At 48.8% G+C, this 12,723-nt stretch overlaps 1 protein-coding gene across 3 annotated transcripts in view; it reads right to left on the reverse strand.

The window, feature by feature from the left end:
* NRK (Nik related kinase) overlaps positions 1-12,295 on the reverse strand; it is a 91,807-nt gene extending 79,512 nt beyond the window's left edge. For 2 of the 3 annotated variants that reach the window (XM_035326546.1, XM_035326545.1), the window contains exons 1-2: positions 12,020-12,295; positions 8,010-8,075 (exon numbers count right to left, since the gene is read on the reverse strand). In XM_035326546.1, the coding sequence (XP_035182437.1) occupies positions 8,010-8,075; positions 12,020-12,076 (123 nt within the window). In that variant the 5' untranslated portion in view covers positions 12,077-12,295. The remainder of the gene's footprint in view (positions 1-8,009; positions 8,076-12,019) is intronic. The other variant, XM_035326547.1, reaches the window with a different exon arrangement.
* Positions 12,296-12,723: the final 428 nt, after the last annotated feature.

Raw genomic sequence — 12,723 nt, forward strand, 5'->3', positions numbered from 1 at the left:
TCAAGGAGAGGTTGGACCTGGTGCTTTAGGACATGGTTTAGTGGGTGACCTTGGTGGTAGGGGGATGGTTGGAGCAGATGGTCTTGGAGGGCTTTTCCAACCTTAATGATTCTATGGATTCACGTGTTTTTGAGAAAACAGAGTTTCAAGGCAGCTCAGAGCCTTGGCTGACCCTATTAACGCCTGGATAAGAAACAGAACAGGAGGAATTGCTCTATGCAGTCTTTGCCTCCAAAGCCTGGCTCTTCCATAGGGGTAGAAGGCAGCAGTGCTCCTCAAAAGATACCGCCCATACAGACTAAGTAGCAGAAAATAACAGGCTGGAGCAAGACGAAAAACTAGATCTCCTGAACAGCAGCTGCCCACGTCAACCTCTCTCTTACCTTTATGAGAAATTCTTCTTACACGATGGGAGCACCTAACAGCACAGGCACAGACCACGTGCTGGCCTTACATCTTGGCTCATACGATCACTTGTGTAGGGGACTGAGAAGGCCACAAAGTTTGCCACAAAGGATGTCTTCTGGCTTATTTTTTCCTTAAAAACTCAGAAGTTTCTAAGGTTTATGCTTTGTAGGGGAAAAAGAAAGGAATGAGACAGGCCTTTGAAAAGGTGCTTCTAAAACAGATCTTAAAAGCCTTTCAGGAATCTCACGACGTTGGTAGGTTACGTGAGCAGGATGAGAACACACAGAGGCTTTAAAAATAAAAAAGCATACTACCAACAGCTGAGAAGTAGTTTCTTCTTCAGTTTTATTCTCAAGACCCATATTCACAGTTCTGCACAGGCCAGGAAAATTAGCACTGGCCAGCAGCCTGAGAACAGCTGAACACCAGACAGGAGAAGGATTTGACCACGTTTATGGACATTACAATGTAAAATCACTTACTGGAAACTGCTTTACAACAGGACGAGGGGCTGACCTGCGCCTGTGTCTACTGACTGGGCAAGCTGTCCAACCTGAGCTCCCAATGAAAGCCAGCTTTTCAGCTCCACTTCCTCACAAATGCCTCGGAAGGGCAGGATTACCAACTGTCCCACCAGGGTTTGCTGCTGTCCATCCATCCATCCAGGCAGCTGCAGCCTCAATAGCTGTGCTGCGGCCAGACGCTGCCCTGCTTGGCCCCGAGCCCTGCAGGAAGACCCTGGCTGTGCCCAGCACTGAGTTGGGTGGTGCACCAGAGCTGTGGCACCCCAAAATGCCCCCAGCAGCGTCCCTGCATTTGGGGAGCGAGGCAGAGAAGCTGCAGGGATCGGTGGCCATGTGCTGAAGCATCACCCCGAGTGCAAGAACCGACTGCATACAAAACCTTCCCGGCACAGACATCCAAGTGCTTTCAATTGCTGCTGGGTGGCCATCGGAGGGCAAAATTATACCTCGACAGCTACAGGTACTAGCTGGCATCACTAGTGCTTCTTACAGTGTTATTTCATGACTGCTCTACACGAGGACAGGGGCTCACCAGGGGGAGTGAGTGTGAGCGCAGCCCTGCTGCGACGGCATTTCGCTGGGGCAGAACAAACAGCGCACATTTTGCAGCTCAGACTGAGATCTGTTCCATAGGCCTGCGGCTCATTCAGAAACAAGGAACGTTACTAAAGCTAGCCTGAAACAGGACTCAAAATCTAGAAACCACACACTAGATTTTGTGCTGTTTTAAACCAAGGGGCATTGTTTCCCACATTCCCCCCAATAGCTCATTACATGCCCAGAGAGGCTTTTTGGGCTGCACAAAGACTATTTCTCCTAAGTTTTCCCTTAATTCCGCTAATTCTTTCTACGGAAGAGATAACACAGACAATAAACGTTTCAGGGTAGGTGAGGCATGGTAAAACTCCAGCACGCAAAGTGCTGGTCCCTCTGATCCATATCTTCGTGTGGGCATTAATCCAGGAGCTGCCGAGCAGTTGGAGGGACTGAAACCTCAGTCACCAGCGATGTGCTGGAGCGGGGAAATTAAGAGGCTGAACTTCCTATTTCGTACCGCGCTTGTGCTGTCACCAGCGCATTTTTAGCACGTTCCCTCACCTTCAAAATAGCATGCCCCAGTGCCAACATCTGAGCTCAAAACGCTACCAGATTATGACAAAAATGCACTGTGATCTCCCAGGTGGACATTCAAGTCAAAAACATGGAGGAGATGGAAGCAGCAGGCCTGACAACAAATTATTTGCAAGGGTTTTACTATTCTCCAATGGCTGATATGGCACATCTAATTATTGTGCATTGCTCTGCTCAGTCAAAGAGCCTTTATTGTATTAGAAGCACTTCACAGCTGAGAGGATTTTTCACATCCTTGCTCTTCTATTTTTGATAAACTAGCCCTACATTTAAGAATCTTAATTGAATTCCTCTAAAATATTCACTAACCAGAAACCATGACTTTATGACTTGCTAATTAATTTCACATGTGTGATCCATTATTTTAAATTCCAGGGCTGAATAAAGCACGTGGACATCGACGTGAAGGTACCCAGGAGCTGCAGGCAACTGAGAAAGGAGGGACAAACACATCCAGTAGGTATTTCACAGGTGTTATAACAAATCAGAGGGACAAGTTAAATATCAAAACACCCAACCGTGCCTCCCTAGCGTATTTAATGGTATTACATCCATTAGGTAGTAGGCTTTCAAGGCAACCTGTTTGTAAGCACGACAGCATTTCAGATCTCAAGACAACAGCATGAGCACATACTAAGCTCAGACCTAATCCTGCAGGAAACCCCGTTGCCAGGATTAGCAGCTCACCTCCTTTAGTTGCTCGCACTGCTGAACCAAGGATGCACGCAATGACTTGATGACGCCCCAAAACCACAGCAGTACTTTTTTTAGACACCCCTACCTACAATTAACTAGTTTTTCAGGGGGACAAACTAATCAGCTATGCTATTACAAAGCAAACAAAGCAAATGAATAGACAACCACGCGCTTGTACCAACTGCTGGTGGAACAGAAAGCAGCATTCTATCATTTCTATGAAGAACAAGCAGTTTCCCCACTCGACTTACCAAAACCTCAGTGCCCTGAAGGCTATGATTGCCTTTAAAACCATAACTGACCACAAACGATAACAAAACACCCTAAGACGATATGGCATTTTAATGTCTCTGTTTGCAGCCGTCTGGAGACTCTGAGATTGTGTTTCAGCCCTGAGCAACATTCCTCAGAAGGTGGCCGCTTCTGACCACCCCCAGAAGAGATGCTTTGAAGTTTTCAGCTTACTCAAAACCTTCTTGATTGCACTGGACATAACGGAGACATCTCTTATATTTAGCTTTCCATTAAGTGCCTGAGGCATTGCCATCGATTAAGGTTTTGAATGCAGTCCACAGAGTTTCACACTTCGTAATTTGGCATGGTCTGGTGATTCTTTGCATGGAGCACCAAACCTTCCTTAATAAAAAAAACACGTTGCTTTCCCCCTCCCCTTGCTCTCAACTACTTCAGCCAATGACTCAATGAAATGAACTATGAAGGAGACTCAGCAGACTTCCAAATTGTTTAAGATAAACAGAAAAGTCATATTTGTGCTTCACTACCCCCCTGCCACTGTACATCAACAGTGGAGTAACTCATAACTCATGTCAACAATTGAAGCACAGTTCAGTGCCAAGAAGCAGTTGTATTACAAACCAGAAGAGGCACTTCCTCGCTCAGACCTGCTTCCTCTGTGTATCCGAGGTCTTAGGTGACTACACAGAAATAAGGATATTGGCTGTGCAGCAACTACGGAAGGGCTGTATTGCTTCCACTCTCCACTAAGCCTCAGCAACAGCACTGCTTCATCAGCTGCATTACTGGGAGTCCACATCTTCCCTTTCAAACCCCACGGTCCCAAAACAGAGCACTCCTCCCAGGCTCTGTGTCCTCAGACTCTTTATAGGTACAACCATTCCACTCACTGAACAGCTGCAAATGTTTCATGGTTCATCATCATGCCTGCAAGATCATGCTCCAAAAAACGTCACCCCCTGGAACATGCCAAAGCCACCGGCCTCTCACTCGCTGGGCCACCCAAAAATGCTGGCCCTGGAAGAGGGATAATCCACACCGTTAGGACAGAGGAAGTCAGAAGCCCTCAACAGGTGCCCCTCAACATCAGCACACAAGCTCACTGCACAGATGCTGCTGCTGACCTCATTTAGCCCATGAAAACTTTCTTTGAAGGCTGAGGGGTGTCAGTGCACAGCTGAACTTGTAGGACGAGGAGCAATTTCTCTTTGTCTTGCTAACTAAAAACCCTAAGAATCGATAAACTAAGAGTCCTGAAGTCTCTCCCAGAGTAGGACGAGGCATTCCAGAGCAGGATTCTGACCCAGACACTTCAACAGCGGCACCCAGTTCAGGTTGCCGCTTCTCTCCCTAGCCACCCATTAGAAAACTGACCCTGCAATTAAAGCAGAGCACGGAAAATTAAAGGACAGAAAGCACATTAACAGGCTGCTACTGAGGCCACACCCATCATTGAATAGGAATGTAAGAAACCAAGTGAAGTCCTTGCAACAAACGTTATTTCACCCACATGAACATACAGGTTAGTTACTACTGCGTGCATGAGCACAGACAGAACTACAGCTGAGGCTGCTCCTCGTCGGGGTGACACATGATGGCTATGCAGCTCTTCACAGCGACAACGTACAGCTGTGGAAGGAGGACACCGAAGCATCCCTATAATTAAACTTCTGGCGGTAATGGGAGTAGGCAAAGAACTATTCAGCCAACAACGTGGTCAGGTCTCTGCTGCAAGGTGCAGCCTCACGCTCCCCAAGACCGATCCCACAGCCACTGACTCCACGATGCTTACAAAGGTACCACCTCTAGCAGCGCACCACGGCGTAAGGATAATACGGTGACTACTAGTAAACCAAAGAGGTGGCAGCTCCTAAACCTACCAGGTCTTCTGCAGCTTTACTGCCACCCCAGAGGACAGCTGATGGCGCTCCCCCAGGCTGCTGTGGAAGGAGACACAAGGCAAGGGGCCTGCAGCTCAGTGGGGAAGCGAAACCCAAGAGCTTGCGGGTGACACCTTCAGCAATCTCACTTCCTCTCAGACAACACAGCAGTTGGGCGATGTAAATCGTCGCTGACCCGGCCAAAGGTCCTTGCTGATCAGCAGCTCCCCAAGAACGCCATCGCCCTTTGGAGAGCTGCCACTTGCCCCTCACAGTCTCTGCGCGGCCTCGTGGGGCAGACAGAGGGGCCCAAGCAAAGAGCGATACAGGGGACGGGATGCTCCCAAACTCCTCCTTCCCCTTTTTAATATCTAATTCATACTTTTCAAAAGGCTGAAGTTGCCATTACTGGCATGTTTACATCCTGCTACTTCGTAAATTGTCAAAAAATCTGCTAGCTTTCAAGCACTTATGATATGCAAATCCCAACTTTATAATGTTTCTAGACAGCTCGAGCACGATCACGGGTACAATTTATACCCCTTCCGTGTCATTTCAAAGGACATAACCTGGAACCAGTCTAGAATGATTCACTACGAACAATATCCTCCTTCTATAAATCTGTTAAACATTGTTTTCTAAATCTAATGATGAATCCTCTAAGTTTTATTTTCATTTTTATGGAGCTGCATACATTAAAACACATAGCCTTATGAGTCATCATCAGAGCCAACCGAGCAATTTAGTAATTCTGAACACTGTTTATTTAGCCTGAAATAAGCTTTACTTTGATTATGTGTACTACTCTGTGGATCTATTTCTGAATATATGGAAGATTCTGATGCCTCTGAAGAATAAAAACATGTGCTAATGACCTGACTGTCTATGCAGACATCATGGAATACCAAATAACTTCAATATTTATGATCTCAAGTCCATACTTGACCTAGACAAACTACAGAATGATTCGAGCATTCCCCAATACGCTCCATCACTCCTAACATTGCATAGATCAAAGGACATACTATACAGCAGTGAAAAAGCGAAGTGAACACCATAGCCTAACTTTTTATGGTCCCTTCAGAAGCTGTTGTTTTGCTGCAGCTGCCCCCCTTCAAAGAAAACAGACATTTCTTCTGGCTGCAAGGCCAGCACCAGAGAGGTGCTTCCTGAGTACATTCAGTTGGGATTCAGCATCTCCTGCAGAGATGTTTCCAAACACTCTGGAGCTTTGGACCGTGCAGAAGCTGTTGGCAACACAGACCAAGCTGGCTGCAGTCTGAAGCGTGCTCTTTGAGCCTGTCCTCACCTGTGCTGGTCTGCTGCACAGCATGCACTCCTCCTCCTGCACAGAGCAGCTCCATGCCCTCACCAGGCCCCAGTAAAAGACCCTGCATTCCTGGATCCCACATCTATATGAGCAAAGCCCTCGTTCTGGGCGAGGGGCTGCACGCAGGCCCTCCCTCTCCACCACATGCACGGACCTCCCCACGGTGCCCTCGCATGCCCCCAGCCCCACAAGAGGCTGGCTCCCCGCGCCCAGCAGTGGTGTTGCAGCTGCTCCGAGATCCAAAGCGCTCTTTACCCAGAGCTGCCAGACCCTGGTCTCGTGTGCTCAGCGGGGAGTAGCCTTTGGGTACGATTTTTAATTTTGTCAATATTTCTTAAGCGTTTTGGCAGCTGACATTCAAGTGAACCACGGGATCGCTTGGAGCATTTTCTTTTGTGGCAGAGAAGCAAGCTTTGCTGCTCCTTCCCAGTGCTGATTCTCTCTCAACACCCCTGAAACATGACTACATTGAATTTTTTCTCTCCCAATATAAAATAAATCCAGACATGAAAAGAAAGGGAACTCTTTCAGAGGTTGTTTGGGAATTTTAGGATCTTCTACAGGCAAAAATGTCTATGATTTCACCAACTACAGCATCCCTAAATGTTTCCTGGCTTCTGAACTGCCCGTATGAACCCCTAAATCTCTGTTTTCAATTTAATAATACTGACCTCAGTATATGAATGATAATGTCAGAAACAACGCAGGCTTAACCACAGCAACAGACAAAAAGTTATATGAGAAAGATTCTGCTTCTGACATGAAAATAACATAAAAATGTATAGGGGGAAGCAGAAACTCCTCAGAAGTGCTTCTGAAGAGGATTTTCCTGAATCTTTGAGAAAGCACCTGCAGTTTCAAAATGCAGTCACAGCAAAACTGACACCGGAGGATGGACTCTGAAGCGTAAGGTGTGTCCAATGCACTGCAATCAGAGAAATACAGAGTCCTCCTGCATTTCTCCGTGTTAGGGAACCAGTACAGGAAGAGCTGGCATCGAGGCAAAGGCTCGTGATGCAGGAGCTTGCCGGCAGTGGGGTTTGAGGGAGAAGCAACGCCACACAGCTTCCTCCAGTGCCGTCACTCTTCCCTTCTACCTCCAGCGGTCCAGCAGCATGGCCTTTTCCTTCCTCTGTCTTATTTCTCCAAATCGGAGCAAAGCAGGCTCATTTCCCTGTTTTGTCCCCTCTTGTATCACTCTTGGGAAAGGCTTCACAATCAAAGAAAACTTCTCTAGCCTTAGTCCTATACCTCAATGAAAACAAACATTATGGCAGGCAAGGTTTAATTGCTGTAGTTTGCTGGTAGGCCTGCTCTGATATCACAGTGATAAAGGTAATAATGGAAACCAAAAATCTGGTAGCCTGCCCGCAGAGCAGGGGCAATTCATGCCTGTCTTGAAGAGCTCTGCTGTTTTAGCCTGTGCTGAGCTCACCACACAATCCAAGCCAAATTCAGCCATGACTGATGTTAATTTGTGCCAGCCGCCTATAAAATAATTTTGAAGAAGAGAAAAATAAGCACAGGACAGAAAAAGCAGGGCAGAGGGAAGTCAGTACGAGAGCCAAGGCAGTTATCTGTCCTGCAGCAGAGATGTGAAAGCGGGTCAGGAGAAGGGGCACAGTTTCAAAGCTGACACCATTTTGCACCATGCAGAAGAGACAGCAAGACAAAGCAGGCTATTACTAGAACAAAACTGTCCGGTTCCTAACAGATGCTCATTTTGGCTTTAGGAAAAAACAGCTTTATCAACAACGGCATCACAAAATAAAGAGCTGTCCACACCTTATAGACTTGTCCATAAGTCCCGTTTCCAACGACCTGCACCAGTTCAAATATTCCCGCAGGGTCCTGCAAAAAGCAGAAAAAAATAACATCATTTGCAGCAGAGCAAACACTTCATAATGGAGTGTAACTGTTCACAATCAGAAAGTCTGTGCCACGTCTCCTAATGGCCTGTGTTACGCACTAAAGGGGAAATAACCAAAGAGCAGTGTAAGAAATACATTTATATTAAAGTTTCCAGTAAAGTTGCTCAAAATAACTCAGAGAAGATTTGTAGCACAGCAATACGGCAGGTAGAACAAATAAATGGAGATGTGTGAAGAATATGGTAATTCAATTGATTCAGTTTAGCAGTAGAATAAGGAATAAACCCCACATTTGTAACGCTTTAGAACACCAAGCTAGCCTGCAGGCTCAGCTGCTGTCCTCTGCTATGAAACACTTGGCGTTAGCAGCATAACAACAGAAAGAACCTCAACGACAGAACTAGAAGATGCTCTACAAAGCATCTGTCCCTGGCTGCCTCGCAAAAAGGAAACCTATCATCCCAAAGAGCCTTAACACCAAACACGGGCTGAGAATGCTCAACTTGGCCTGTTCTGCAAACACAACCTGGTGAATTTGACCGATGTCCTGAAGTCTTGGCTTTGAACCCAAGCCAGGCTGCTGTTAATTTACATGAAAGATTCACGTGTTGGGTGATCAGTGTACACATGTCCTACTGGGTTAGCATCAGTTACCCTAAAACCAGCCACCGCAGCACGTGTCCTTCTCCAGTAATGAGATCTCGCAGCCCTTCGTTATCGGGAGAACATCCTGTCGCAAGGCATGGGCAAGGGATTGTTCGCTCCTGCATGAGTGAGCGCATTAAGGAATCTGTAGCTTCGGTTAAAACTCACTTGAGAGATTTATATAAAAACATTACGAACTCAAGAGACCAGTTTCCTGGTTTCTGGCTGAGCCATTTATCAGTCCTGCTCATTTCTTGGGATGATATCATCGAGAGATTTATATAAAATATTATTAGTTCCATGTGTCAGTTTTACCACATCTGTTTCAGCAATCTGTCATGTCAGTTGATGCCTGTTGGTACTGCTGAGGGATGCGATACAGAAAAACAGCCTTTATCTCAGAACTCCAATTTCTGTGACCCTGGATGGAAACCTTTTTTTTTTTTTTTTTTTTTTTAAATGGTACCAAGCTACATCTCCACTCCACTTGTATGTTATTCTTTTAATACAAATACTGCTTTCTTCGTATCTCATCTGGAAGTTTTTACTTAGGCAGAGTCCCATTGGAAATACACAGACTCTTTTCTGAGTGGATTCTGCCTTTGCTGGCACGACTGTCATGATAAATGGCAATAGCTTTCGCTGTCAGAGCAACACAACAGAGCCTTCCACAGCTCTCACAACTGAAGGAAATACTGAGTTCATTTGGTTTGGTCTTTAAGTTAAATGAGGTTTAATCTTACACTTCCTGGACTGTCAGCCTCACAAAACTTATTCTTTATTTTTTAAGCCTAATTAGCAATGCATAAATGAGATCAAACCACTTTTGACCTGCCCATTGAGCTGTACACGGGGCAGTGCAGCCAAACACACGGTGTCTCCTGGGACATCTCCCGGACATGGGCAATTCCCTGGGGCACACCATCACACTGCTCCCTCGGGAAGCGCGGGTGGCGCGCTGCTCCCACACCTCATCTGCAGAAAGCAGCGCTGCTGAACTAAGAGCCGCGCACGGGGCACGAAGCCCAGAGGAAGCTCCACTGCATTTTTTCAGCTCCAAGCATGCCACTGTCCTGTCCCTCTCGCTTATTGACTGCTCTGTCCTCCCTCTTTTCCTCTACACTTACTTATTATGCAAATATAATCATTTTATGTGCCTTAAAATCAGTTTCTCTCTCTCCCTCCAATCAATTTCTTTCTGATTCAGCATCCTAATAGCTCACTTCTAAGATCTCTCAGATGCTCCAGGAAAAAAAAAAAAAAAAAGGCAAAACCCAAACAATTATCTAAATAAATGTCAGCTTCAACTTTAATATAGCTAAAATCCTACCTCCTCTCCTTGCTAGCCAATTGAGCATTAACCTCACAAGTCTCCACAGTTCCAAGCACAGCCAAGATACTTGGCCATCTCTCTTTTAATCAGGACGCAGCAGAGAGCTGAGCCTTGTTGAGAGTCATAAAGGATATTAATCTGGGCTCTGACTTTGGTCCTTGGACTGCCCTTGTTTGCCTGGCTATCAGCACTGCATCTTCCACTAGCAAAGTCTTCATAAGCAGCCAACTTCTTAATTGTCTGGGAGAGGGGCATCGCTGTTGATGTAAAGCTTCCGCCCAGCTAACGTTTAAGCCCTGTGGTCTGTCCAACCCTTCACCAGCCGGCCCCTGCCAAATTGCTGCGTTCACTTTGACAGATGCCAAAACGCCATCCTGAACATCCATCACTTTAAGGTTAATTACTGTAAGGCACCGTGCCATATGGCGGGCTACTTGCTTTCTCCTGCAAGTCACCTGCAGAGCACAGCGAGCCTGCTGACCCTGAGGCACCCAGGCCACGTCCACATCCACCTCCACGCACAACACAGAGGCACGCGTGCAGCTGGAGCCCGACTGAAATGCACAGCTCACAACCTCTGCAGCTGAACAACAGGAAGGTGCCTGAAGCTCAGGTTCTTCTATCGGGCACCTTGGCACACAACGCGGAGACTTTCCAGCCACCTGATGGCCCTGAAGAACCTGTGCTCAGAAAGCCAATAACTGCCCTTGCTTCTGCCACCTGAGCACCCAGGAAGCCCAGGGAAGGAGGGCTGCAACGGGATGCTGCAGCAACACCTGCAAACCGTGGCCCAAAGCAGCTCTCTCCAGGCAAAGGGGAAGGCCACCGCAAGCACTCCTCAGGATTGCCAAGGGCAGCGGGCACAGCTGGACAGCGACACACTGCAGCCGCTGCCTGCCTCCCACCAGACCCCCCGGGGGCACCCACCGGCCCCAGGAACCCCAAAGACGAGGTCAGGGGCAAAAGGCTGTCTTTGCTCAACTTCTGCAGGGCCCAGCCTCGCCCAACGCCCCTCACACCGCTAAGCACAAACCCTGAACAGAGCACCCAAAGGGACACCCCAAAGGGACACCTCCATCCTTCCCCCTGCCAAGGCCAGGACTCCCAGTGCTTTTTTTTTTTTTTTTTTTGCATGCTTCTTTTGACACAGAGTCTGCCTGCTGGCTTGAACCACTGCTCTTTTCCAAGCTTATGCTTGTTTCTCTTCATGTATCTGAAGAGAGAAGGTTCACCTGCTAAGCTCAAAGCGAAAACTCGCGTTATTTTGTCTTGCTCCGCTGACCAGAGCCAGGTTAAATGCCTGTTTGCCCGGCCAGGAGCCTGCTGCCATCCTCACAAACTTTCCTGACCCTGCTGCCTTTCTTCTCCCTGCCTGCTTTGGAACACCCTCCTCACCACGCGATTTTGTGCAAAGGCTCTTCCCAGCCCTCTTCTGATATTTTTAGCAAGAAACTTGCTTTGCTTTCTCTGTCTGGGGCTGAGTGTGTTTTACCACAGCTGAACTCTTCTCTCTTCTGCGGAGAGTGCCCCAGAAGAAAAAAAAAAAAAAAAAAAAAAAAAAGACAAACCAAACCAAACAGCTTTGGTGGGACAGGGCTGGTGAGCGGTCAGCTGCCGAGCGAGGGAGCGCCGAGGCGCTGAGGGGCGTCCTTCGCTACCCGTGCCGTGACACGCCAGCGGGGTGGCTTTAACTTGGACAGCGTTAAAAAGAACGGGAGAACACCACAGGATTTCGCTAAAAATGCAAAGGAGGTGACTGCAGGCTTAGCTCTCCAAAACCCAACACCGAACAGCCCCCGTGCACGCGTTTCCCCCCGACTCCCCCGCAGTTTTTTGGTCCCGCTGCCCCGAGCCCCCTCTGAGGGACGGGGCCGCCCGGTGCCAGCCCCCCGGTGCCGGCAGCCCCTTCCCCGCCGCCCCGCTCCCTCCCGGGGCCGCCCCCTTACCCTCAGCGCCGCCAGGTCGGTGCCGTCCAGGCTGCGGGCGGCGCAGTCCCGGGCCATGGCTGTCCCCGGGCTCGCACCGAGCTAACTAACGGTGCTCCTCAGCCCCGAGCCCCGCGGCGGCCCGGCCGTGCCCCGGCGAGGCGGGGAGGCGGGCATGGCGGCCGCGCCGGAAAGCCCTCCCCAGTCAGCGGCGGCGGAGGAGGGAGCCCCCGGGCCGGTCGGCCGCGGGCAACTTCTGCGGAGACATTTCCTCGGGAGAACTTGGCGAGGAAGTGACGCGCCCTGACAGGACGGGACGGGGCGAGGAGGGCGGCTGAGGGGCTCCGCCACGCGTGGGCACCCCGCGGGCACGGCTCGGTGATGGCGCCCGGCCCCAGGCGAAGCCCACCCGCCTCGCCCCGAGCGGGGGCTGCGTGTGAGGGGGCTCGGCGCTGCTGCTGTACGAGGTGCTGGTTTGTGAGAGGGATGATTTATCCTCCTGCCTTCCAGCTCATCCTGCTCTCAGTCAAACTAAAAGCCGCACCGACACCAGCTTTCCTGCTGCTGAAGGCTGGCACTGCAACTGACCCAGCAAGGTCTTTTTTTTTTTTTTTCTTCATTTAAAATCAATAATCTCAGCCAGGAACATGTATTCTTGTATCACAACTCTTTGGGGCAGCCCCACTGCAGGCTTGTTTGCTCCCCAGCCACACGGCTCAGGACCA

This window comes from Oxyura jamaicensis, chromosome 4 (assembly GCF_011077185.1).
Source record: "Oxyura jamaicensis isolate SHBP4307 breed ruddy duck chromosome 4, BPBGC_Ojam_1.0, whole genome shotgun sequence".
Taxonomy (NCBI): Eukaryota; Metazoa; Chordata; class Aves; order Anseriformes; family Anatidae; genus Oxyura; species Oxyura jamaicensis.